Raw genomic sequence first — 26,685 nt, forward strand, 5'->3', positions numbered from 1 at the left:
GCATGACTCGTAGTTTTATCTCAGCCTGCATCTCTTCTTCAAAAGTGGTAAATGATATTTCATCATAATCATCTCTCCAGGGGCTGAGGACTGACTAAAGGCAAGTCACACAGGTACCAAACAAGAAGCCCCCAGGCCCAGGAAGCCTTGTTTCCTCTGGCAAATCCTGAGATCATCCCAGGATAATCTCACTGATTTGACTAAAAAGCATTAATATTAAAGCCTCCAACATGCTGTTGATCTACACGGATGATAATTAATGAATGATAAAGGAAAAGAGGGGCTGATGGCATGGTCTCTTGGCTGCTTTGTCTTCCAGAAGCATTTTCATGCCATTGAATCCAAGCAATCAAGATATTTCTTTGAAAACCACCTGTGTCAAACGAGGTGTCTACGCCTGCACCCCTGGTTTTGAGCCAGGAACTCCTTGATGGAACCAGGCATGACCTTGCAGGGCCAAGCAGCCAAACCCTTTGGAATCTGAAAGCCCATTAATCCCACAGAAAGGTTCTACCTGCAAAAAATGGTTCTTCCCATGCCCAGCGAGCAGCTCCAGCAGAAACCTCTCCCAGTTCTAGCAGCACAGTGGCTGGATGTGGTTTCCATGGAAATAGACGTCAGATCAGCAAAAAAACAGGGCAAGTGTTGAAAATAATCTCTGTTTTGAAAGCTTGCTGCTTTTCTGTCACAATATTAACCTCCCCCAAGGTAGGATCTTTTTCCTTTTTGGTGCAAAATCCTTGTTTTTCAGAGTCTGCACAGCAAGGGTGGGTCCCTTCAGAGAAGTCCTTTTTTTTTTTTTGGGGGGGGGTATTTAGGGAATGGAGACTGTCGTGCTGGGCTTGCATCTTGGCAGGTTTGTGCTGTTCTCCAGCCTTTTGTATCAGCTCCTGGTGGAACTCAAGTGACCGTAGCTCGGGAACTACCACGGGAATTGTGCAGGAGTCGTTTGTAAGGGACGTGCCAAAATGCAGCCAGTTCATTTAAAGCCCATTTGGGAGCAAATCACTTCTCCAGGCTTGGCAACGGGGTTCCCTTGGGAAGGGAATGGCTCCCAGTGCCGACTGCAGGACAAGGATGGATCATCTTTACACAGCCATGATGTGCACGCCGTGGAATTTGCTTCTCTGGAGCTGTTTTGACTCGCTGGTGTGACCCCAAAGGAGAGGGTGGTTGTCCCCCAGAACACACTGCCACGGGCTGTGGGGCGTTGTCAAACACGCAGATCATCTTTGGGGTTGGCTTGTGGTGGCTGTGACCCTGAGGGGACCAAAGGAACATGGTGGTTATCTTGGTGATAGAGCACTGAGGTTTTGGGTGGCCCTGAGATAACTGGTGGGACCGTGCCCTCAGGCAGGTGACTATGGCCCCAAGGTGGCTGTGGCCCCACGGTAAGTGGGATGATGGTGACCACGGTCCAGAGGTGACCAAGCGCCCTGAGGTGATGATGGTCTTGAGGCTGATCAAGGGCCCTGAGGTAGATGACTGTGGCCATTAGGTGACCATGGCGCTGAGGTAAGTTGCCATGGCCTTGAGGTGACACGAGTCCTGTGGTGACCACAAGCCCTGAGGTGACCAGGATCCTGAGGGAGGTTTTCATGGTCCTGAGGTGACCACAGTCCTGAGGTGACCATGTTCCTGAGGGAGCTGTTCATGTTCCTGAGGTAATGACCACAGCCCTGAAGTGACCAGGATCCTGAGGTGACCATGTTCCTGAGGGAGCTGTTCATGTTCCCGAGGTGACCAGGATCCTGAGGGAGGTTTTCATGGTCCTGAGGTGACCAGGATCCTGAGGTGACCAGGATCCTGAGGGAGCTGTTCCTGTTCCTGAGGCAATGACCACAGCCCCGAGGTGACCGCGGCTCTGAGGTAAGGAGCCAGCCCCGTAGGCGACCGTCACACGCTCCACTCCCGCCGAACCCTCCCGAGGGGACGGGTGACCGTGACCAGCCGAGGCAGCGCCGGGGGCCGCGCTCCCCGGGCCGGGAGACAAAGGGGATGAACCCGCCGTGCGGGGAGCGGGGCGGGGGTCGCGCAGGGCCCGGGGCGGCCCGCACAACGGCGGGTGGTGACGCGGCCCCGGCCCGGTGCCCCCGGGGGTCGCCGTGTGTGTGTGTGTGTCCCCCCCCCCGAAACTGCATCTCCCGGCGTGCAACGGGCGGGGGGCGCGGGGGGACCCCCCCCCACTCCCGCACACCCCCCCCCCCCCGCGGCGGGCGGCACGTGCCACCGCGCTCGGCCAATGGGGGCGGGGCGGGGCTGGTCACGTGCCATTGTTTGGCGCTTTTGTGCGCGGCGGGAGCGGCGGGAGCGGGAGAGCGGCGGGAGCGGCGGTGCGGGCAGGTGGGTGTGCGGGGCGGGAGCGGCGGCGCGGGCAGGTGGGTGTGCGGGGCGGGAGTGCAGCGGCGCGGGCAGGTAGGTGTGCGGGGCGGGAGTGCAGCGGCGCGGGCAGGTGGGTGTGCGGGGCGGGAGAGCGGCGCGGGCAGGTGGGTGTGCGGGGCGGGAGTGCAGCGGTGCGGGCAGGTGGGTGTGCGGGGCGGGAGCGGGAGAGCGGCGGGAGCGGCGGCGCGGGCAGGTGGGTGTGCGGGGCGGGAGTGCAGCGGTGCGGGCAGGTGGGTGCGGGAGCGGGGCGAGCGGCCGCGGCCCCTCCGGGACTGGGAAGGGGCTGCTGTTCGCCCGGGGGGTCGGCGCTGCGCGGGGTGGGCTGCGGGGCAGCGGGGATGGGTGTCACGGGGAGGGGGGGCTTGGGTCGCGGCCCCCGCGCCTGCCCCTTTTGTCCCTTCTCGTGGCGGGCGTCGCGGCGGCGGTTCCCGGGGGTGGCGGTGACAAAAGGAGACAATGGGCAGGAGGTGCCCCCGCCGCCCCCCGCCGCCGCCGGGGGAAGGGGTGTCTATTGTCCCCGGAGCGGGCGGCGCTGTGCGAGGGGAGGGGGGGGGCTGTGCGGGGCGACGCCCTGCTGGCGGCGGCGCCCCCTCCCCTCCCTGACGGGCCCTCGCCATTGTGTGCGGGGAAGGGGCGGCGCCCGGCGCCATCGGACCGGCGGCCCCGCCGTTCAGCCCGGTCTGGCGGCGCGGGGGGCGGGGGGGGTGTGTGGAACGGGCCCCTCCGCCGCCGTACCCCCCACCCCCCCCCAACCTCCCCGTCACCCCCGAGGGGGGTGGGGGCCGCACCTGCGGCGGGGGGGCGGCAGGTGCCCGGATGTTACCGTTGGCCCCTCCCCCGAGCCCCCCGGGCACGCGCGCGCGCGCGCTCTTCTCCCCCCCCCCCCCCCCCCCCCATCGCTCGGCGTTTTGAATTCGGTGCGGTGGGAAAGGCGCGTGCGGGCAGGGGGCGGGGCCTCCGCCTCGGCGCCCATTGGCTGTCGGCGGGAGGGGGCGGGGCCGCCGAGGGGCGCGGGGGCTGCGCGGTCCTAGCGCCCCCTGCTCGGGCGCGCCCTCCTCGGCTTCGAAGCGGGGGGGGGGGGGAAAAAAGCCTCTTTCGGGGTTTTTTTAGAGCGTTTTGTCGCTTTTTTTAAAAGAATTGACGTCCCTCTCTAACGCGGGGTGCCGGGCAGCGGGCACGGTCGCCGTCTGCCGTGCTGTGCAGCGTCTGGGCTTCGGCGGCAGCAATTAAATAAAACGTGAAATGAGCTCGAGGTGCACTCCTGAGATCCTCTGGGAGCAGCGGGAACGCTGGCTGGGGTGTCCTGTGGTGTGCTGTGCTTTAATCCAGAGATCTAGATCTGCCGTGTGAAATGTCCACGGCCCTGTGATGCCCCTGAATCAAGGGTAAAACAGGAGCCTTTGTTTGCATATCTTAATTGTGGTGGCGTAAAACCGGGACTGAGAATTCCCAGCCCTACACTTGGACGTTCAGATCCTGCAACACCAATAATTAAGAACATCTCTGCACTGTACATCAGCCTCAGCCCCCCAGGAATTGCTGCCTGCCCTAACCTCCCTGCCTGTCTTTTGTTCAGCAGCTCTAATGATGCTTGACCATTGTTATTAGGAGTTAGAAGAAATAAAACTCATGTACTCACTGTTCAGAGGCTCTCTTTGTTATCTAGGGATCCAGTTGATTGAAGCTCTCCCAGGGTTGGCTTCTGGAGCCACATTTTCTTGGTCATGGCTACTTCTGGTATGTAGTATTGCTTATGAAATACTTGTTTTCTTCCTTTTTAAATCTAATACAGGAAAAAAACTGCCCCCACCATGCTTCCCTCCCATGTCTAGGCTGCTTTGGAGAAGCTGTTAAAACAGGGGGCTTGAGGAAACGGAGCAAAAGCCCTCACAGACGAAGCTGTTAGCAGATGGGCCTCAGCTCATCTGCATGCCATCTGCTCTGCTAACAGAGCTGACTGTCATCTCGACATCTTGGTGATCAAAACTGGTGCCAGTGACACCGTGCAGGGCTGACGTGCCTGCTCAGAGGTGTTTGAAGAGAGAAAACACTGGCTTGTGTATCTCTTTGAAAACTGTTTTCAGTTCTTGGCTGTGTCAGGTCTTAGGTGAATGCCTTGAACTCTTCCTCAGATTTCTCATTGGAGAGAGGATGTGTTTCTATTTATTTATTTTTTCCTTTTGAAGTACTGATAAGCTTGTTTTCACAAGCCTGGGTTTTAAAAGCCAAAATGAAATGTCAGGCACTTGGTTGGTGTAACATGGAGGAAGAATGGCACACAAAATCACCTGCCACGTTTCAGAACCGTGGTGCTGCTGCTTCTTCAAACTATCAGCTCAGATCTCAGTTGTCACTTCAAGTGAAGCTTTGTGGCAGTGAATTTTTGAGGGCTGTTGTTTAAGTTATCAAATAATAAAATAGAATCCCAGACTGGTTTGGGTTGGAAGGGATCTTGAAGATCATCCAGTCCCAACCCCCTGCATGGGCAGGGACACCTCCCACCAGCCCAGGCTGCTCCAAGCCCCATCCAACCTGCCCTTCAACACTGCCAGGGATGGGGCAGCCACAGCTTCCCTGGGCAGCCTGGGCTAGGGTCTCACCACCCTCACACTCAAGGATTTCTTCCTAATGTCTAATATAAGCCAGTTTCTGGCTTAAAATACTATTTATTTGGGTTTTTTTCTCCATGTTGCTAGATATTCAAGTGAAGGAGCTGGAGAAACGTGCCTCTGGGCAGGCCTTTGAGCTGATACTCAGTCCCCGCTCAAAAGAAGCAGTCCCAGAATTCCCTCTTTCTCCCCCAAAGAAGAAGGATGTGTCATTGGAAGAGATTCAGAAGAAGTTGGAAGCAGCAGAAGAGAGACGTAAGGTAAATTTGGAGCAGTTTCAGTCAGCTCTGCTCAACTGTTCCGTGCAAGTTGTGCAGTTCTTTTAATTTCCTCGTTGCTTGGGACAAGTGATGAGCAGTTGGGAATGGTAAATGGAACATTAATTGAATTTTGTTGGCTCTTGGGAACCTTTCTTGTGGTCTGCACGGCTGTAGCTTTGTTCCCAAAGTGATCTCAAATGGTTGCTTGAAAAACTGGGGGAATATGTTGAGAGGGGATGATGCTGTTTCAGGAAGAAGCTGTTTTTCTTGTCTTGAACGTGATGACCAAATTCATTTTCTCGTAGAAAACATAGTGGTGAATCTGCACCGAGAAGATTTCCCAATCCAATGTCTGACTTGATGTAAGATCTTGCTGTTGAGATGTAGCTGGCAGCCCTTGGCTGTGCAGAGGCTTAAATAATTGAGGTGCATCATCCTGGGTGACCTGAATCGCAGGGATTTTTCCAGAAAAATCCCATTTAAGATGACTTCCCAGTAATGACAGAAACTAAACCTCCTGGATAGTCTGTAAGGGTGAAATGTGGGTGGGAGAAGCACCAGGGAGCTTTGTCCTGCACCAGAGTTCTGTTGTTCTCCAGGAAAATGTCAGAAAATCTTTTCTCTCAGGAGCTGTGAGCTCGACTGTGGAATCTCTGTAGTTCACAGAGCTTGTGTGTCCTCTTGGTTTGCTAGTCTCATGAAGCAGAGGTCCTGAAGCAGCTGGCTGAGAAGAGGGAGCATGAAAAAGAGGTGCTGCAAAAAGCCATTGAGGAGAACAACAACTTCAGCAAAATGGCAGAGGAGAAGCTGACCCACAAAATGGAAGCTAACAAGGAAAACCGTGAGGCACAAATGGCTGCCAAGCTGGAACGTTTGAGGGAGAAGGTGGGTGTGGAGTCCCCTGTGGGAGAGGGTTGACCCATGCTCCTGACTTGGGGAGCTGGCTAAATAAAGCCAGTGAACTGCCAGGTGAGGGGGTTGCTGTGAATAGATGGGACATCCATGGGAGGTCTGTGGTGGTCTAGCTGGGAATGAGAGTAACAGAATAAATTGCCTTGGTTGGAAAAGAGGTTCAAGATCATTGAGTCCAAATGTTGACCTAAGACTGACAAGTCGTTAACTAAACCATATCCCTCAGCACTGTGTGTGCAGGCTCTTAAATCCCTCCAGGGATGGTGACTCCACCAGTGCCCTGGGCAGCCTGTTCCAGGGCCTGACATCTCTTGGGGAAGAAGTTCTTCCCAACATCCAGTCTAAACCTTCCCTGGCACATCCTGAGGCCATCAGCTCTTGTCCTGTCACTTGTAACTTCATTGAACAGACCAATCCCCACCTTTTTACAAGCTCTCAGGCAGTTGCAGAGCCAGGTCTCCCCTCAGCCTCCTTTTCTCCAGGCTGAACACCCCCAGCTCCCTCAGCCACTCTCCTGTGGGAGAGGGGATGGATCAGCCAGAGCAGCATTTTGCTTCAAACCTTCATCCTGTAGCCCCCACCAGTAACCCAGACCCCCCAGTTCCTGCTGGGAGCTGGGGGTGGAAGCAAGCCAGGGCTTGCTGTGCTGGCTGGAGCCTGCAGCTGTGCCCAGGCAGCTCAGCCTTCCCTGCTGTTCTCTTTCAGGACAAGCATATTGAAGAGGTTCGAAAGAACAAAGAAGGCAAAGACCCTGGTGAGGCTGAAACCGACTGACTTCATTCTGGAAACTGACTCTCTCCCCCTCCCCTAAATATCCAAAGACTGTACTGGCCAGTGGTTTTATCTTTGGGTTTGGTTTTGGTTTTTTTTTGTTTGGTTTTGTTTTTTTTTAAGTTTCTAGAATCTGATGTAGAACTGTAAAATTAGATCCAAACTGTACACTTTTCTTTGGGGGCTAGAGGGGAGACCTTACATGTTTCACTTTTTCTAAAGTGTTGTCTTTCCAGTGTAGCTATCTTCTTGTTGCATCCTTTTCTACTCCAGTGCTCTTGCTGCTGGGTTGGTATCAGCTCTGTAAGACGTTTGTGAAAAGGAATCTGTAGTTACATCCTGTTCCATGCTGAATATCTGTTACACTTCAAACAAAAAAATAATCTGACTGTCCCGATCTGCTAAAATACTGCTGTAACTGAGTGACTAAATAAAGCTGCACAGTGCTGTTATCATGAGAATTCCTTCTGAAAGTGACCTGAGGAACAGAGTGGCTTGGCTGAGGCCTGCAGGAGGCATCCAGTGGCGGGTGGAAAGGGCTGCAGCAGCACTTTTCCTGCCATCCCTGCTGCACCGACTGCCTTTCCCCTCCAGCACACCCATTGTCTTAATTGAACAATTGGAGCTTTGTCTTGACACCTCAGCAGTGGTCAGCTGTTGTGTTTTTGGTAAAAGGAGTTCAGAACCACCTCCCTTTGGATGCTGACACTCCAACAAACAAGTCCTTGTTACCACATGACTGATCTGATTATTATTTTTTTTTTTGGTAAGGGTTTCTAGATGACTTGTGCTGTTGAATGGGGACTTGTGTGCTGCTTCCTGCAGTGTCTGAGCATAAAAGTCAGAAACCTGTTTGGTGCTGAGATGGAAAAAGTGCTGGTTTGGATCAGAATTATTTGTGTTTTGTTGCCTGCTGCAGGTGTGTTGGGATAGTACATTGTGCTGCTGAACATTATCTCCTGCCCACAAGGAGATGTGTATCACCCTTGGGTTTTCCAAGGTGTGTGAAATGGATGTGACTACTTGTGCCCTGAGGATAGATCCTTTCTAGGTGGCTTTGGTACAGAGTTGCTGGACTTTGTGTGCCTTAAAAACCAGCCCAAACCCTTCCTCTGGATTCATCCACAGGTACTGATGCTGCTCTGCAGTAAAAACAAGGTTGCAGTTGCTGTGTGTGTGCAGCAGCCACCAGACTTCATCATAAACACCACGTTCTGAGCTGCTTGGCTTTGGGAGGTGCCTCTTGGAGGAGGAAGCCTTGAGCTTTCACAGCCCCTGTTAGTGTCAGGCACTTGGACCTGTCTTAACCTCAGTTGTGTCCTGGATCTTGAGGCTTGGTTTCAGGTTAATCCCTCCCTGGAGCATCTGGTTCTACCCAGATTTACATGTTCTGGGTGTGGAAAGGCTAGTAGAGAATTCTTTAAGGGGCTAAATGAGTTCTGGACCACTTGACCTTTCTTCTGGGGGCCTTGCTAAAGAAGGAACTTCAGTTTAGAAACTGTTCATGTCTATCACGCTTGCTCCCTCTGATTGCATCAGAGTTGTACTTAACCAAGCTGATGTTATGCTGACCAAAAGAAGAACAGGGAGATAAAGTCAGGCTTGATGTGCAGGAAGGCTGGGATCAGATCCTTTCCCTGGAGGATTTTCAGAAGTGTTTTTGATTCTTCATAACCTAAGGTAAGAGACTTGTAGCTGTTGGGGAGCAACCAGCTGCCTTTGGGGGGGACATGGTACAGATTTTGGGGGTTTAATGGCACATATCAACAGTATGTAAGCTGAGAGGATAGATCTACATTGTGGAGGTTTAAGTAATCCTTGGATCAGGTGTAATTGGCATCAAAAAAACCCAGCTTAGTTTTCATTTATTTCTTTACCTGCTGAGAAAAGGCCAAATGTCCCAAATATGGTGTGTGGGTTTTCCTCCTATCTTTTCAAGGGTGGAGGAGGGAGGATGACAGCACTGCCAATCCCCAAATGGTGGCAAGAGCACAAAGAGCTGTTTGAATGTGAGGTTTTTGACTTGCCAGAGCTGTCAGATCTCAGCTCGGAGCCTTCTGTTCCCTTATCTGAGTTCTGCTTTACGTGGCTGCCTGCGTTAATGCCCGGGCTCCCAGCTTCGGTCTAGTTCCTCTGAGAGCCTCTGGGTGGGGAAATGGAAGTTTTGAGGGGTGGGAATGAAATGGGGGATGCAAATACCGAGAGGAGGGTGATGATCTGAGAGCGGAGTCAAGGGGAGGAGCTGTAGCACAGAGATGGTGCTCGGGCAGGAAACGGGGGGGGGGGGGAAAGAACGAAATAAAATAATAGCTCGTCTTTCTGGTGGGGAAAGCCGCCCTATAAACAGGTTGCTTTAAAAAATAATGAAATAAATAACAGCTCCCCAGCGTGTTTGCTGGGCTGGCCAGCCCGCCGTGCGGCTGCGGGTTAGAAAAGCAACTGCAACCCGGGGTAGGGGTGTGGTGAGGGGGTGGGAGCAGCAGCAGCTCCTCGGCCTCGGGGACGGGACCCCCCGGCTTCACCTTCCCAGCCCTGGCAGGTAAAGCGAGGGGAGCCCGGGCCGTGGCTGGGGGGGCAACGGCGCATCCATCCCGGAACCGGGGAGTCTGCCCGGGGAGCTGGGGGGTCAGCGGGCAGGGGGAGCTCCGGGGGGGTCTGCCCGGGGACCTGGGGAGTCAGCGGGCAGGGGGAGCCGTGGTGGGGGGCTCAGTAGGTGCCTCTGCTGGGGGTGTGGGTCCTCGGGGGACGGGAGGGCAGGGTCCAGGGCCAGCCCTGCCCCCTCTTTGCACCAGCATCCCCCTCTACCCACCGCCAGGAAAAACCCAGTTCCCAGGAGGGAGGAGGTTGATCCCTGGGGATCAATCAGAGGGGGTTTGGTAAGAGCTGGGGAGAGGAGGGGGCGCACAGAGCCCAGCCACCAAAAATGCTCCCAGCCTGCCTGGGCCACGGGCCAGCTCGCCTGTGCTGAGAGGAAACCCACCGTCAATTAAAATCAGCGTGTTCGTGCTTTAGAAGGCACAGGCGTCACGGGAGCAACCGGGCATGTCAGCGGCTGGGGGCTGGGGCTGTATCATTAAGAAAAAATCCGGGATGGGTGGGTGCTGCTGGAGAAAGGAAATGCTCCGCAGGAAATAACAAGGCGGCCGAAGCGATGTTCCTGACATCATGTGGGTATGTGGGGGTGATTACGTACCCTGCGAGGCAGATTAATGATTTCCAGCACCGTGCAGGGGTTGCTCTGCCCGAGCCTTAGCACGGCCCGAGGCTTCACAGCACGGAAGAGCTTTGCAAATCCAGCCCTGCTCCAACAAGTTTGGGAAGACCCGGAGTGAACACTTTCCTGCCTCCTCTGAGCGCAGCTTTTCCCACTGCTTTTGCCACAGCGTCTCCCCCGCGTGGGACCAGGGCTGCTTATCCCTTTGGAATTTATCTCCTGGCAGCCGTGACCGGGTCAGACGAGGCTGAGCCCCCTCCCCGTGTCCCCAGGCATCTCCGTGGGCTGCAGCAGCACAGAGGTGAGTGATCTGGGCAGCGTTTTCTTCCAAGCTGCCCGTGGAATTTTGGCCAAAATCGCTCAACCTGGGAAGTTCTGCTTTTGCCCACATCCCCCCCGCAGCTGCACTCGGGGCTGTTGCAGTTCTGCGCGGTAGCTGCGGGTCTGGAGGAGGTTGATGAAGTTAGTTTTTTGCTGGCAGCCCCTGTGGTGTTACAGGAGGGTTTAGGAGGCCAGGCAAGGGTCAGGATCTCCTTCTGTGAGGTGCTGCCCCCAGCCAGGCTGCCTGTTGTTGACGAAGGGCCTCTTGAGGTGGGACAAGAGCATTCAAGAGGGACACTGAGCAGCAAACAGCCTGTTTTTATCTGCATCTGGGCTCCTCAGCGTCAGGCAGGCTGATTTTTTTAAATTTCTCTGAGTTACCTACTCCATTTTGACGAGGAAAATTACAGAGATTTAAAAAATAAACAGCTCCATCCCCTCCTCCTCCTCTTCCCAAACTTTGAAGAGTTTCCTGCCTGAAACGGCTGCACTTGCCAGGACTTGAGGTGTAAATCAGCACGGGAGCTGAGCTGTTGTCTTCAGAACTTGTCTGAGGAAGAGCTGCATTTCAGGAATGTTTGGTTCAGTATGTTTTTAAGGCTGCCAGAAAAAGGCAGCACGAGGCAGCAAGGCTGCCTTTATCTCGGTGAGGACAGCAGTCTCAAAAATGTAAATATGGAAATGCTTGTTCACAAAGATTACGCTGCTGGACCTCACTGTTGCAACAGGATGAACTCCCTTGAGCTGTGCTGGTTTTGTGCAAAGCCACATGGAAAGTCAGGAGCTGAAAAAAGGCAGTAAAAACCTCAAAATGCAGAAGTTACATCTTCTGTTCCTGGAGTTACAGTTGTTTATGTTCTCAAAGGCAGAGCAGGTCAGCTCGCTGCCTGGGGGAGCACAGCTGGTTGTTTGTAAAGACAGAGCCTGCAAATGGGGGGAATCTGGGCTGCTCCTGGAGCAGGAGGTTTGTTTAGGATGTTTTGTTTGTTTAGGATGTTTCATTTGTTTAACAGTTCCCAGACTTCTGGGAAGGGCTGAGCTAGGCGACCCGGTGCGGTAATGATTGTGGCAATTAACCCCACACTCATCTTCTCTACCTCTGTACTCCTCCAGACAGTCTGTCTCTGTGCAGCATGGGGCACTCCAGAGGTTCTTAAATCTCCCTTTAGCCTCCTCCCTATGACTATTTTTGGTGATTCTTTTATTTCAGCCACAACGAGGCCTTCCTCCAGTCACACAGGATTTTACGTATCTCTGGAAGAAAACCCCAGAGCGTTCAAACAGCCCCTGCTTGTTGTTTTTTGGTGTTTTTTTTTTTTTTTTGTAAACTCCACAACAAAACGTTCTTTTCCCCTCCTCAAAGGTTGCTTCACAGGGCAGGGACCTGGAGTTCAGCTGCATCATGGCAACAGTGGTGACCGAGAAGCTCAGCCGCCTCTTCATTAACGTGCGCCAGGTCCCTCAGCTGCTGGTTCCCCTCTCTCCTTCCACTGTCAGCAGTTCAGAGGTGCCCAGGATCTTCTGGAAGCCTTACATCGACACTGGCTACCGGCCGGTTCAGCAGACCTGGCGTTACTACTTCTCAACCCTCTTCCAGCAGCACAACGAGGCCATCAACGTCTGGACCCACCTGGCGGCCGCGCTCATCCTGCTGCTGCGCTTCCAGCAGCTCTCGCAGCGGGTGGATTTTGGGCAAGACCTGCACGCCCAGCCTCTCCTCATCATCAACGTGGCTTCCATCACTTACTTGACCTTCAGCACTCTTGCTCATCTTCTGCAGGCCAAATCTGAGTTCTGGCACTACAGCTTCTTCTTCATGGACTATGTGGGGGTCGCCATCTACCAGTACGGCAGCGCTCTGGGGCACTACTACTACGCCATCGAGCCGAGCTGGCACGAGAAGATCAAGGGGTTCTACATGCCCGTGGCTGTCCTGTTGGCATGGCTGTCCTGTGCTGGTTCCTGCTACGCCAAGTACCAGTACCACCAGTCTGCCCACCTCCTGGGCAGGCTGTGCCAGGAGCTGCCCTCCGGCCTGGCCTACGTGCTGGACATCAGCCCCGTGATCCACCGCATCTTCACCGCACAGCCTGACCCGGCCCTTCTCTATCACAAATGCCAGGTGCTGTTTTTCCTCATCGGTGCCTTTTTCTTCTCGCATCCTTATCCCGAGAAGTGGTTCCCTGGGAAGTGTCACTTTTTTGGACAGAGCCATCAGATTTTCCACGTCTGCCTGGTACTCTGCACGCTGGCGCAGATCGAGGCGGTGGTGCTGGACTATGAGTCCAGGAGACAGATCTACTCCACTCTTCAGGGTGATCTGGCACACAACTTCTCTGCCTTGTGCCTCTTCACTGTCACCTGCTCTGTCCTCACAGCCTTTTACATGGCCCAGAAGGTGAAGAACAAGCTGAGCTTCAAAGAAGAGTGAGAAGAGTCTTGAAGAAGCAGCAGGTGAGCTCACCCAAATGGTTGATCTGCAGCCAGCCGTGGTGACACTGGCCACAAAGGCTGAGGAGAAGAGGAACGAGCTGCTTTGCAAACAGTTACTTGGCAGTGCTCTATAGGGAACGAAAGCAAGAGCTGCTTTTTATGCTGTTAAAATTCAGAATTAGTTCCAACTTGCTCTTGAAATGGTACATTGGTTTAATTCCTGTGTCTGAATAAACAGTTGGAACAAAGTGGTGTTGGTGCTGCAGCCCTGTGCCCTGGGAAAGGTTCTTGGAAACTACCAGGTCTCCCAGGAAAAGGTAAGGAGATGCCATCTGGTTCCCTGTCAGCAGAGGCAGATCCCAACCCATGGAAACTGACTGGGGTGAGCTTGTATAAACCACAAACGAGGAGAGCAGATTTAGTATCATTTCAGGCCCCTTTTATATGGCTGGGGAGTTGCAGAAAGCTGTCTGTCCCTCACCCAGTGCGAGGGTGGGCTGGGTGAGAAAGGCCCTAGACCTTACACCCACAGTGAGAGGAGAGGCTGAGTAGGGTTAGGGTCGATTTGATGGAGGCTGAGCCCCAGGGCAGCCACAGCTCTGCCCCCTGAGGTGGCTGAGGTGCTGGGAGCAGGTGCTGCCTGCAGAGTTTGACTGGGCAGCAGGTGTGAAGGCAGCAGAGGGACCAGCTGGGCCGGAGCTGCCCTGCAGCTGCGGCTGATGCGGATCAGCCGGGCGGGGCTGGGGGAAGGAGAGGGCCGAGGGCAGCAGAGCAGGAAAACCCGGCGGTGCTGAGCGGACCCCCCATCCCTCCCCACCCCCCGGGCCGCCCCCAACAACCGCCCCGCCGCTCTGAGGGGAGGGCGGCCGCGCCGGCGCCCTATATAGCGCACGGCCCGGGGTGGGCGGGGCTCCGCCTGCCACTCATCCCGTCCCGCCCCTCGGATTGGTCAGTCTCCGCCGGGCACGCGCAGTGGCCGTTGGCGGCCGCTTGGCGGGAGGAAGCGCGGGGCCCTGAGGTGAAGGGCGGCCCTGAGGGAGCGCGGGGCGCTGAGGTGAAGGGCGGCCCTGAGGGAGCGCGGGGCGTCTGAGGTGAAGGGCGGCCCTGAGGGAGCGGCGGCCCCGGGCCCCGCTCTGCGGATCCGCCCGGCCCTGCCCCGGCGCCCTGCGCGGCTCCCGGGGCCCGGGCGGAGAACGCCCGGTGCCGGGGATGAGGCGCAGACGCAGAGGCGGCCCGGCCCAGCAGGCCGAGGCCTGCGGTGTCTGGCTGGACACGGCTGAGCTGAAGCAGAGAGCGGCGCAGGTGGGTCCCGGCCTCGGGCGGGCTGCTGCAGCCCAGCCGCGCCCCAGGCCCGCCCCGGGGGAGCGTGTGTCGTCCTGAGGGTGAGGGTCCTGAGCTGTCGCGAGGGAGGAGGCTGGCGGAGCCAGGCTGGAGCCAGGAGTGACGCAGGAGTGTTTCAAGGGGTGTGAGAGGGACGGGGTGGGGTTAACAAAGCTCGCACAGCCCAGCACCACACGGCCCTTGGTCCGGAGCATCCTGCTGCAGCAGAGAAAGTGGACAGAGACACCTCCGGGGTCCCTTCCAACCTCATCCGTTCTGTGATGGTACCACAGGGAGAGCCGAAGTATTAACAAAGGTGGGGACGGTGCCCCGGTGTTGGAAGAAGGGCAGGTTTTCTCTAGTCACTTTCCACTTGTTTCTTTCCCTGCCCAGTCTCTCAGAGCCAAGCCAAGGGTCCCCAGTCGAGTTCTGGAATGGAAGCAAGCCTCAGCCATCTTCACACAGCCAGGAGCATCCCAGCTACGCACCAGGCAAACCACCATCTCTGCCTTCTTCAGCACACAGACAGGTAAGGTGGCCCTGCAGGAAAGAAGTTTTCAGGCTGTCTTAGGAAACCCATCTTGCTTTATTTCTTGGCAGCTTAACTAGGCAGAAAAATACATTTTCAAGTGAAGAGAGTAAAGGTTAAAGGTTTGAATTCCTCAAAGTAATTCTCTTGTGATCATTAGTCTAAATGCAAGCACCTTTTACAGTGTCAGACTGCAGCATAGGTAGCAGCACTCTCAGCCAGGCCTCAGTGGAGAGCAGTCTGAACTCTCAATGTTTTAAGCACACCAGGCTTTATTCCCTACAAACCTGGAGTTTGCAGTGGAGTGTTGGCTGAGCCCAGGAGCCAATACAGACCATCCAGGAGGCAAAATGCCCAGTTCTGGGTCTCACATAAAGGACAACAGACCCTCTCACCTCTGAGAGGTGTCAACAATTTGCCAGGTTCACTCAGTCCATAACAAGCATCCAGGAACGGAGCTGTGGGCAGCGACTGCCCCTGTGTCCCAGCTCTGCCTTTATCCAATTCTGTGTCGTTTTCAGATGAAAAAGACAAAGAAAACTCCAGGCCATCTCCTTTCATCCCGAGCAAAGGCTGTAAAGAAAAAGGTCTTTCTCTGGCTGCCTGCCCCATGAGGATCTTGGCTCTGCCCCGGGAGGAGGCCCAGAAATGCCCCTCGGGAGCCGGGGAGCAGCTGGTGCAGGTTACAGCACAGAGAGCACCCTCCTCACCTCCTTTCAGAGACTCTTCCCTGTCACAAGCCGAGTCCCGCAAGGAATCAGAGTTACTTGCTGGAGAAACAGTTTCAGCAAGAAACCGGGACAAGAAGCCACAACAATCCAGTAGTGTTGATTCTTCTATTGGTTTCGCTGCGACTGAGAATATCAATCCTGCTGTGAGGAGAGATGGTACCTGGGCTGTTGGTGTCTGTTCCTCCCCGCAGAGAGCACAGCCCCTGAGGGAGCACAGCTGGAACGCTGGCTCAGCCCCGGGGGGCCGGGCCGGTTCCTGCGGGCAGCTCTTCACTCAGGACTCGCAGGGGAACCGGGTGATCTCTCACCGCAGCCTCCCGCCCCCCGGGAGCCCGGGGGAGCAGCAGGCAGAACTGGGCTATGAGTTCCTGTTCACACAGGATTCAGAAGGAAACAGAGTGATCAAACACTGGTAAGTGACCCTGGGTGGGTCACCCAGGACCCCTCGTGAAGCCTCAGGAAGTTTTTTGTTTTGTTTTTTTATGAAAGCAATCAGAATTAGGTATGTGGACCTGTTGTTTCTGTATGTTTGGTCTAGCCAGCATGTGAAGCAGAGCCATGCAACAGGCAGGAGCTCTTTGTTCTTTGAAATTTTGCATCTTAATAAAAATGAAGTTTTGAAGGAATCTGTTGATGCTGGGTTGGGAGTGTCAGTTACAGCCCGTGTGGCTGGGGCCTGGCTTTAGCCTGGCCTAGTTGGTGTTGGGTGCTGCTGTTCAGCCTGAGAGCCCCCTGCTAACATGTCTGTATTCTCAGGATCGTCAAAGTCCAAATGTGAAGATTTTCCCAGGCTTGGGAATCACATTGTCTATGGGTGTTGCCTTGAGGAAGTAGCAGGCTCTGCTCCACTCTGTCTCTATAGGTGACAGCTGGGCTCAGCCAGAGGGGGGTTCATGTGTGTCAGCTGTGAGAGGTGCTCCTGGAGGGCACAGCACCCAGCTGCTGCTCCCAGGCTCACCAGAGGTTTAACCTCAGGAAGACCGGGACAAAGAGGAGGGATTGTAACAATGTGCCTGTCCTGAGGATCCTGCTGAGGTGGGTGGGATGCAGGGGAGGGTGGGGGCTGCAGCCCCAGACCACAGTGAGAGCTGGGCAGTGCTGGGGGGGCTGCGTGTGGCAGTGGTGGATCCTGACCAACTTGTCCAACATAATCCCCTGCCTTTGGACGCAGAGCAGTCTGGATGGGTGTGCTTTCCTCTGTCCTGAAGTGCAGGGACCAGCTGCTCCAAGGCCCCGGGGGGGGGGGTCACAAGCAGCAGAGTCCAGCTGTGACCACAATGAGCTTTCCCATCCCCTTGGGCCAGGATGTCGGTACCACAGCCCAAACGAGTCATGTAATTGTCCAGGAATTAATTGCTCTGACATCCAGGCTGCACATGGAGCATGTGTCCAGGAACACTGACTCTTCACACAGCTCCATCCCCTCTGCAGCAGGTGTATTCCCACCAAATCCCTGTGCAGAGGAGCCTCACTGGGACCAGGGAGAGTGATGGCATCAACCAGCAGCTCCTGGGGTGTCCGAGAGGGGAAGATCTGGAGCAGCTCCCTGTAGAACCGATTAAGTGGTAAATGCTGTTTCTGCTCTCACTCCCTGGGTGCCCAGAGGCAATTCAAGCCTCTTCTTTCACTTTTCAGGTTGGGATGATGGTTTCATTTTTCCAAGGGCTGAGATCCTGGTGGATTAAGAAAATCCTTGGCATCTGGCTGCATTTATCTGCAGCACCACCAGGCAAGGCTTGAAGCTGAAATTCATCCCAGCCTCCCCAGGATCCAAGGCCCACTGGTGACGTGTTTGGACACCTGTTCATGAATAACACCAAGCACAACCATTGTCTTATTAAGGCTCCATTTTATATAAAGGAAAAAAAAAATCAAACTTTAAATACAGGCATGAGGAACATTGCAGAGAAGGTGCAGCTGAAAGAAACCTTCAGTTCCAGTGGGAATTGTAGCCACAGCCAAGGCTGGTTCCTTCTTCCCTGTGCTCAGCTGGCAGCTCCTGTGGGGGGTGCTTAGTTCTTTAGCTGTGGCAGTTCAATAAATAGACCTTTTGAATGCTAAATAAAATCCATGACCTGAATACAAGGACTAGTAATGAAACGTTAAAATGACTGGCAAGAAATTAAGGCTGTTCTGTCATGCAACTGTGGGGCTAATTGGTGAGAAGGAACACCCAGGGCACACTAAAACCAGCCACCGCCCTGGGAAGGTGACCAAGTGCTTTGATCACTGCAGGTCCATCCTACCAGGTGCCTTTCCCCACTGTGGTTCCACACTGAAGACCTGGAAGCATTAATTAGCTAATTTGCAGTAGCTCCGTACCATACTTGGAGAAAAAAAATGTGATGTTTGACATCCCTTTATACTGGAAATGGTGACTGGTTATACTGGGACGAGGCCATTATAAGGTAACGCTTAATTGGAACCTAAGGAAAACTGTAGGTAGAAAGGATATCATCCAGCAGCACTCATTGCACTCTTCCCAAGATCCTTAGCAATAAACATCAAAATACAGGTGGAAAAGAATTTCCATCTTCTTAAAAAGTTTGTTGTGTTTTTTTTTCTTAAATATAACAATACATGGAAAACACATCAAATCCACCGGGTCTTTCCTAAGTAAGTGTCCAGTGCAGAAACCTTAATAAAAGAGGCAAAAGGCTCAATCCTTAGGAAGGCAGCTACTGTGGAGAACATTTTGGGAGCGTGACACTTTTTGCTTACAGAGTTTAATGTCATCATTTCTCCTTCATGGACAGATCTTCATCCTTCAGGGCAAATTTCCTTCTCAGAACCTCTGCTATAAGGACTGCTGGGTCTTCCTCCTTCATGGACGTTCTGCTCCTGCCCAGAAGACAAAAAGCACAGTGTATTAGTAAGGGCAGTGCCAAAAATTAATTGTTTACAGCTCTGGCTTAGAGTAATTTGAGTCTTTTCCTGCAGCATTTATCATCAGCTTTTGTCACAAGTGGAGGAGGTAAAAGAGCAACACCACAAAACAACAAAAAGCAGCTAAAAATTCAGGCAAAACCTGGAGCTCATTCTGTGGATCAAGGGGTACCCTGAAAATCTTCGTATCAAAGCTCTCTGTAATTTGTATTCAGCTGTGTTAATAACAAGTAACTAAAATAAAAAGTTCATTAACTATTTACAGCCAGGTCCCCTCACTACAAACCTACACGTGCTGTGGTGTGTGAGTTCAAAGAAATGTTTCAACTATCTGTGAGACTTCCAACACTTTAATTAAGCTCTCATTATCCTAAAATGTCACCGCTGCACGTAGGAGGCAAGTGAATTGGTTGAGACAGAGAAACAGATTAGAGGAAAATGCTTCAACTCCAACAAGAAACAGTCCTGAGCTTTTCCATGGCCAGTGTTCCTGGCCCTGCCAGCAGCAGGACATGTGACCCAGCTCTAGACTGGTCAGGGGAGCCAACAGGAGGGGACAAGGGTCCTGGTGACTCAGTTCCTTTGCCCACCCTGTGCCCCAGCAAGGGCACAGCACCCCTGGGGTCTGCAGTCCCTGATCTCCCAAACTCCTGCAACGTTCACACCAAAAACTGTCCGTGTGCACCAGCTGCCTCTCCTGCCATCTCTCCCTCCCACTTGTGCCCACAGCTTCTCACCCCAGGTCACAGCAAGATCAAACTCCTTCACCCATCGTTTACTGTCCCAGGATGTTCTGTAGGAAATGAGTGTCACAGCCTGACCCATCACACTGCAGAGGTCCCTGCCACCTACACGCCGTGTTTCACACCAGGGAACACTCGTGTCCTCCACAGCTACCAGCGGGAGGAGGGGGACGGGCAGGGGTGACAGGCTCTGCAAACAAGTCACCCTCCCCCCTGCCTGGCTTTGCTGCAGCCCCTCAGCCTGTCACCCTCCCCCAGCAGCTCCTGGTGACCCTGCAGGGCCCTGCTGGTGTATCCAGCCCTGGGCAAGAAATGCCTCAGATTTCCCTGCCATTGTCTGTTACTGATGAAGAAAAACACAAACCCCTTTTCTTCCCTGAAAACTGCACATTTCTCTCTCTTCATCTGCCACAGATGGTGGCAGTTTTCTGACCCTGAGAAGTCTGCTTCCATAAAAGGCTGACACACCAGCCAGCACTAATTAGAAGTCTGCTAATCACAGGTGAATGCTTAGTCCTAGACACACATGTGTTCCTGATTAAGTTCAAATGCCACAACGTGAAGCACCTGCAAGTGTCTCTGCCTTTGGGCTTCACCTGTGCCCTCCTGATGGTCACTCACTGCCCCTGGAGAGCTAGTTAAGAGTCTGAGCAGCTGAAGCCCAACCCAAGCCCCTGCCAAATCACACACAACAGCAGGGATTTTTCCGGAGAATTCTCTCTCCCTTTGCCTATTAATTCAGAATTATTTTTGGGTGCCCAAAGCACTGCTCTGGAACAGACAAGAAGAGAAGCAATTCATCTGTGCTCTGTGAATCCTACTCACCCCTCAGGTTACAGGCATTTATATCAAGCAAGTGATTGTTTAAGATTTGAGTAACATTAAACAAGAGCACACAGGAATGCTGGGGGAATTCTGGGTGTGTAACACCTTCCACACATTCGGGATCCAAGCTGAATATACTTCTCTCATTTGACTATTTGTTTCAGTCCTGGGAATTTAATTTCTTTTAAACTGAATTAGGGATTGGAGCTGTCAACAGCCACCACACAACCTGTTATTTTTTGGCCAGGAATCTTACGTAACGTAATGGCTGGAGGGGTTTTTGATCTCACGTGTGGAAGGCAGCACAGGGAAGGTTACAGCAGCACCTCACATGCTGGGCAGGCTCCTGCCTCAGCCAGGCAGCAGCTCGAGGAGCTCTCGTGATCAATGTGTGAACTCATCACGAGACAAGTGAGAACTCATCCTGCCCACGCTCCGAGCTGGGCTGGATGCAAAAGCTGAGAAGCTCCATGTGCCAATTTCTGTACATGCCATGTGGGAAAAGCTGCTGAGCTTCCCAACTGCTGGGGTCTGCAGGAGGGTTTGAGCCCCAGCACCTGCACCCACTGCAAGCAGAGAGGGCAGCACGACCCCCATCTGCCAACACAGGGTTCTGTTTTCATCAAGGCAAACATGAGTTTTTGTTTTTCAGGTCTGGTGGGAGGTGGCCCTGCCCGTGGCAGGGAATTGGAACTAGATGATCTTTAAGGTCCCTTCCAACCTTAACCATTCTATGACTCTATGATAAAATACAAGCAAGAGAGTTCAGGAGCACTTACAAGTCTTTGCTCTGCTTCATCCTATGAATGTCTTTCAGAATTCCCATCATGTCTGCGAAGCTGCTGGCCTTGGACAGGGACACGGAATCTTCCTCCTCGGGGTCCTTGGGTTCCGGTTTGCAACACTCAGAGGTTGCAGAACCAAGCAGGGAGACTGAGGGGAGCTCAGGGCTTTCCAGTTCTGCCTCCTCCTCTGTGATATCGCTAATGACAAAGGAAGTTGTAGATTGGAAAGAGGGTCCGAAACAAGGTAAAGGAGAAGATGCGTTTGAACTTCCTGGAGATAATAAATCTGGTGTTAATGAAGCAGAAGCTGAAAAAGAAAATAACAGAGGTGGATAGGTAAACTCACACCAAACCAGGTAAGTCTCAAAACAACAGAGTATACATCAAGAGGAATCATCAAGCAGCCTCCCTAATGCTCGGAGGAAACAAATTCACCATATTCTGTTACCATCCATCTCCACTCTGCTCCCAGTGCTGGAACCACCAGACCTTCCCCAGTACCTTTTATCCCACCCACCCCCTTATGTATCTCTGCTCCTGTTGTGCCCATGCCAGCATCACCCCTCAGTTCAAACCCTGCAGGAGTCCAGCTCTTGTTGAGTTTTTCTGGTTTTACAGGTAAGAAATGGAGGAGCAGCTGCTGCTCAGGGGCACACGGGGAACCTGTGTCAGAACAGAGGTCTAATTGTCTTCACTCTTCTCCTCTTGCTCTCTGCTGCCTTTTCCTTTCTATTTCCTTTCCTCTCCCTTCAGGCTCCTTCCCCACCACCATGACTCCTGCTGAGACTGCACAGCTGCTGCAGGAGCTCCAGGATTTTGCAAGTGTCACAGCAACTCACTCTGTGACCACAGGCCCCCTGACCTGGTTTGCTTTTCCATCACCAGCTGTAAAATGAGAAGAGCAACCACCTATTCCAGGGGGAAAATGGGTTTCATTTCCTCAGCCTTTAAAATGCAGCGAGGACAAGGAAGAGCTACATAAATTCCAAGTGTTATTAAGTGAAAGTGAGTTCAATACTTCCAGTGTAAAACACAAAGGGAAAAACAACCAAAACAACCACATCTCCTTGAGAGAACCTTCCTGCACTGGAAACAAACTGAACCTTTGAGCACTAATGTTCTTGGCCTCAGGAGTAAACCTGTAGATAGTTATCAATTTCCAATTAAGGGATTGCTCTCACACTACATAATAAAACAGATTACACAATATTTCTTTTTTTGACATCAATCTTTCTAAAACAAGCTTGCTAAATAGTTATCTCCTTCATCAGGTTAGGCAGCTGCAGCTCAGCCCTAAATCACAGCTCCCTCTTATTGACTTGGAGGCCACCAAGTCAATACCAACCATTCTCCAGCACCAGCTGATAACAACCAGGCCCATTGCTGAGCAGACAGGGAGGGAAAAAGGTATTAAATTATTAAATCATTTGTCTCCCATCTGGATCTCTAATTTCCCTCGTTCTTGCTCTCCTTGAATTCAAATGGACCTTTCTAGCTCACAGGTTTAGGGCTGAGACAACACTTGGAAGGAAAAAAGCAGAGAACTCCCCCTGTTCTTTATTCATTCGGTTGTTCCTCTGATCTTGCATGAAGAATCATGGAATGGTTTGGGATGGAAGGGACCTTAGAGATCATCTAGATCCCAACCCCCAGCACAGGCAGGGACACCTCCCACCAGCCCAGGTTGCTCCAAGCCCCATCCAACCTGCCCTTCAACACTGCCAGGGATGGGGCAGCCACAGCTTCCCTGGGCAACCTGGGCCAGGCTCTCACCACCCTCACACCCAAAAATTCCCTCCTCATGTCCAACCTCCATCTCCCCTCTGCCAGTTTTAATCCATCCCCCTTGTCCTCTCCCTCCCTGCCCTTGTCCCAAGCCCCTCCCCAGCTTTCCTGGAGCCCCTTCAGGCACTGGAAGGTGCTCTAAGGTCTCCCTGGAGCCTTCTCTTCTCCAGGCTGAACACCCCAACTCTCCCAGCCTGTCTTGTTCAACCAAAACCCACTCACTGCATTCCTACCTGACTCCGCAGCGACTATTTTAGCGATCTGGCTCCGAAGGTGACTCAGCTCATCCTGGAGCTCTGTAGTTCTGCTCAGAGCTGGTAACCCAGGTTTCTTCAAGGCCAGCAGCTTCTCCTCCTGCTTCCTCAGGTTGGGCACTGAAGCATTTCGCTGTATGACAGTGAAGGGACTTGGCTTCCACGTGTGCTTCAGCGGGCGAGTGTCACTTCTGCAGGACAAAAGCTGTTGGTCACTTAACAAGATCCAGACCCCTGTGACAACAAGCTCAGATGTCACCCCATGAGTCAAGGCTCCGTGTCATTGTGCTGTGTGTACCAACCACCACGGGTACCACCCGGTGGACACACTGTGCCGCTCCGCGTGCTCTCGCTGCACCATCAGGAGCAAAAATCCTGTTGCAGAAATCATGACCCAAAGGCACAAGGGGTGGTGAGAGGACACAGGGACAAAAGCCAGGGTATCCTCACGTGGTTTAAAGTAATTTCTGTCCTGGTGACTGTGTGTCCTGCTGTGGACACAAGGGAAGTGTTGCTCACCCGTTAACTTTTGCCTCTGATTTCAAAGTCCATTTTATCTTTCACAAGACACCTTCTGCTTTGGGCCTAGCTGAACAAAAGTTCAACTGACCAAAACCCAAATCCAGAGGACAGAACATTTCAATCCCAGGACTACCCAGCTCTTCAAGTTTCTAACCAGAAAATACCAGGGTTTGGAGGGGTTACTGCACAGCTCTCTCACTGAGTGCAACGGGGCACAGCACAGATCTCAGCGCCTTCCTACAGGAATTCCTCCCTGTGTCCAATATTTTTTTCCTGTCTCCTGGGAAAAATGTCTTTCAACAGGACTGGAAGGTGTTGAGCATTTGGTCAATGCCTGGCCTATGTTGTCCAAAATAGAGCATAAAAACTAGGAGCAGCAGCCAAAGAGGAAACCAACCTGACTCTGGCGTATGTTTCTTCATCGTCGGCCGCAATCCACACAATGTCTGCCAAGGTGGGGACTGGGGAGACATCGTTTAAATAGAGCTCAGAAACACTTGGGAGAACCTAAAAAGAAGAGAGTTACATTAAGGGGATGGTGGTCCTGTCTCCTGAAGCCTCCCCAGATGTGCTGCAAGGACTGTCAGAGCCTTCCTCCTCTGCACCAGCTCAGCAGCTGCATCTGCCAGATGTGACAGCCACACAGAATCACAGAACGGTTCAGGTTGGAAGGGACCTTCAAGATCATCAGGTTAAAACCTCCCTGCTCTGAGCAGGGACACCCCACTCCAGACCAGGCTGCACAAAAGCTCATCCAACATCCTTGGGCTTAGGGCCTCTGCAGGTGCTCATGGTGTGTCACTGTGCTGTGACACCCAGCGAGGCAGGGGAGGGACACTTGATCCAGCTCAGTGCTGCCAAGGCCACGTGCAGCACTTTGCCTCCACAAGCCCCAGCCTCGTCCTTGAGCTCCAACAGTGACGTAGGTGTTTCCATCAACCCTGTTCTACTGCTGAGGAAACAAGAGGCCCAGAGGGCATGTGGCTTGCTGGAGGTCACACAACAGAGCACTGGTTCAGCAACTCCATGTTTCTCTCTCCTGCAGCTTGCTAGCCCAGCCCACAGGCACCATCTGAGGAGGCATTTTCCTCGAGTTGCCAGGGATCATCACAAGAACTGAACTTCCAAAAGAAGGAATAAAAAAACCCAACTCTTAAAACGAACTCTACAGCCACAGGAGCTCTGTCAGAACTCAGCAGACACGTGTGGTTGCCACCACAGCAGCTTGTGGCAGTGCCTTCTCCTGCTGGAGACCAACAGCTTCCTACCCATGATCAGCAGACCCCTCAGGAGCCCACCTACCTCAAAGGTTGCCCTGGGACAGGGTCTCAGAGGGAGGGTTGACCCAATCCTCCTGACAAAGCTGCGCGTTGAGCCATGGGGTTTGTTCTGCCAGATGGGGATGGTCTACAAGAATCAGTGTGACAGAATTAGTATTGCAAGTCAGTCACACTTCTTAACATTTCTTAAAAGTGGAAACTGACCCATAGAACCAACTCAAGAGCTCTGGCCTCTGATTTTTGAGTTGCTGAGTGGTACTTTTAATTGGCAACCTGCTAAGGTCCTCATGCCACAAAGCTGTTTCAACTGAACATGCACAAAAGTCAGGCAGTTCCTAAAGGGCACTTGAAACATGGGTGTAGTGTTTCCAGGACTGAAAACTAAAAGCACTCAGCAACAGACACTGAGCTGCTAAGGAAAACATGCCAAAAGGAAGAAAAACAGAATCACATGAGGAGTGCAGGGGAAAAGTGCAGCTGGCAGAAAGTCTCATTTAAAGGGACACTCTTTCCTCCACATGAGCTTTAACACGAGCAGCACTGTGAACATTGCTTGGATGATGCAAAGTGACAAGTCCATTCAGTGTCCATCCCAACTGAGGGTCGATGGGAACAGCTCTGGAGGGTGTTTTTGGAAAGAGTAAATATTACAGGGATCTCTGGATAGTGTGGAAAAGGATTCAACAGGTGAAGTGCTCTGTTCTCTGACCATCTTCCCCTCTGCCAGTGTGACAGCCCTCCCAGCTCTGGTGACAGGAGGTAGAACCTGGCTCTGAGCAGTGCACACCACAACGACAAACCAGAATCCAAACAGGTTGTATCACTCAGTCCACCAACAAATCCACCCATTTATTTATTGCTGGAGCCCGGTAGGCACACAAGGCCTAAATGCTGCCTCTTGTGCAGTTAAGATTTTAAATTCCTGATGTGTATTTTAAATTGAATCCCCGAGCTGGGGGTGCACTGACTTTTGTGATGACCTCAGGGGAGCCGGGGGGGAAATTCCCCCGGGGAGAGGAAAAGGGGGTCGGAGAGGTGAGAACGGGCCCTGGGGGGTAAGGAAGGAGGCAGGGGGAGGCGGGCCCAGGGGCCGCCGCCCAGGGCGGCGTTCCAGGCGTTCCACTCACGGACTCCGCTGCCATCTCCGGCTCTGGCGACGGCGGCCGAGGCGGGCTCAGCGCTGGGTGCTGCGGCTCCCACCGGCACGGGCCGGGCTCATCTTTCACCCCCTTCCCCCGCCGCCCTGGCGCTTCTCCTCGCTGAAACGACACGAGCGACGCGCTGAGGGGGCCGCAGACCCGGCCCCCCGGGGACAGGCCGCGCACCCGGCACTCGCAAAGGGACCCGAGAGGAGGGGCCGGTTCGCTGCTGGCCGCGGGCAGGGGGCACCGCGCCCCCCCCCCCCCCGGCCCCTCGGCCGCCGCGACCCCCCTCCCGGGCCCCGCGGTACCTGAGGGGCTGCGCGGCGCTCCCCGCTCCCGGCCCCGCCGCCATCACCGGAAGCTGCCGCCCCCCCTTCCGCCCCGCGCGTGCGCAGGGAGCGGCCGCGATGGCGGCTGCTGGGGCGGGGGGGCCGGGCTGGTCCCGCCGCGCGTCCCGTGCGCTCCCGGGCTGGTCCGGGAGCTCCAGGATCAGCCAGACCCACCCCCTGCATGGGCAGGGACACCTCCCACCAGCCCAGGCTGCTCCAAGCCCCATCCAACCTGCCCTTCAATACTGCCAGGGATGGGGCAGCCACAGCTTCCCTGGGCAACCTGGGCCAGGCTCTCACCACCCTCACACCCAAGAATTTCCTCCTCATCTCCAACCTCCATCTCCCCTCTGCCAGTTTTAATCCATCCCCCTTGTCCTCTCCCTCCCTGCCCTTGTCCCAAGCCCCTCCCCAGCTTTCCTGGAGCTCCTTCAGGCTCTGGAAGGTGCTCTAAGGTCTCCCTGGAGCCTTCTCTTCTCCAGGCTGAACACCCCAACTCTCCCAGCCTGGCTCCAGAGCAGAGCTGCTCCAGCCCTCTGAGCATCTTCATGGCCTCCCCTGGACTCTCTCCAACAGCTCCATGTCCTTCTTGTCTTGGGGACTCCAGAACTGGACACAGCACTGCAGGGCACAACAGCAGAGCAGAGGGGGA

At 53.8% G+C, this 26,685-nt stretch overlaps 3 protein-coding genes across 14 annotated transcripts; 2 read left to right on the plus strand and 1 right to left on the minus strand.

Moving 5' to 3' along the window:
• Positions 1-2,345: 2,345 nt before the first annotated feature.
• On the plus strand, positions 2,346-7,386 carry STMN1 (stathmin 1). Of its 5 annotated transcripts, none has more exons than XM_051638279.1 (5): positions 2,346-2,378; positions 4,049-4,119; positions 5,079-5,251; positions 5,945-6,136; positions 6,869-7,386. In XM_051638279.1, the coding sequence occupies exons 2-5, from the start codon at positions 4,107-4,109 to the stop codon at positions 6,935-6,937; spliced, it is 447 nt and encodes a 148-aa protein (XP_051494239.1). In that variant the 5' UTR covers positions 2,346-2,378; positions 4,049-4,106; the 3' UTR covers positions 6,938-7,386. The 5 variants fall into 5 exon arrangements, with proteins under 5 accessions (XP_051494239.1, XP_051494240.1, XP_051494241.1 ...); XM_051638280.1 differs by lacking the exon at positions 2,346-2,378 and adding an exon at positions 2,393-2,415; XM_051638281.1 differs by lacking the exon at positions 2,346-2,378 and adding an exon at positions 2,430-2,452.
• Positions 7,387-10,067: 2,681 nt separating this feature from the next.
• Positions 10,068-17,318, plus strand: LOC127393304 (membrane progestin receptor alpha-like). Of its 8 annotated transcripts, XM_051638271.1 has the most exons (6): positions 13,231-13,956; positions 13,994-14,204; positions 14,616-14,751; positions 15,273-15,894; positions 16,914-17,047; positions 17,118-17,318. In XM_051638271.1, exons 2-5 carry the CDS (start codon positions 14,112-14,114, stop codon positions 17,032-17,034), a joined length of 972 nt encoding a protein of 323 aa, XP_051494231.1. In that variant the 5' UTR covers positions 13,231-13,956; positions 13,994-14,111; the 3' UTR covers positions 17,035-17,047; positions 17,118-17,318. The 8 variants fall into 8 exon arrangements, with proteins under 8 accessions (XP_051494228.1, XP_051494227.1, XP_051494229.1 ...); XM_051638268.1 differs by lacking the exons at positions 13,231-13,956; positions 13,994-14,204; positions 16,914-17,047; positions 17,118-17,318 and adding exons at positions 10,068-10,449; positions 11,833-13,219; positions 14,406-14,538 and having other exon boundaries at positions 15,273-16,108; XM_051638274.1 differs by lacking the exon at positions 16,914-17,047.
• Positions 17,312-26,244, minus strand: MTFR1L (mitochondrial fission regulator 1 like). The gene is made up of 7 exons (XM_051638276.1): positions 26,013-26,244; positions 25,690-25,821; positions 24,585-24,689; positions 23,680-23,789; positions 22,740-22,951; positions 20,716-21,028; positions 17,312-18,323 (listed from the first exon to the last, which is right to left on the minus strand). The coding sequence occupies exons 1-7, from the start codon at positions 26,214-26,216 to the stop codon at positions 18,218-18,220; spliced, it is 1,182 nt and encodes a 393-aa protein (XP_051494236.1). The 5' UTR covers positions 26,217-26,244; the 3' UTR covers positions 17,312-18,217.
• Between the last annotated feature and the right edge of the window lie 441 nt (positions 26,245-26,685).

This window comes from Apus apus, chromosome 21 (genome assembly GCF_020740795.1).
Source record: "Apus apus isolate bApuApu2 chromosome 21, bApuApu2.pri.cur, whole genome shotgun sequence".
Classification (NCBI taxonomy): Eukaryota; Metazoa; Chordata; class Aves; order Apodiformes; family Apodidae; genus Apus; species Apus apus.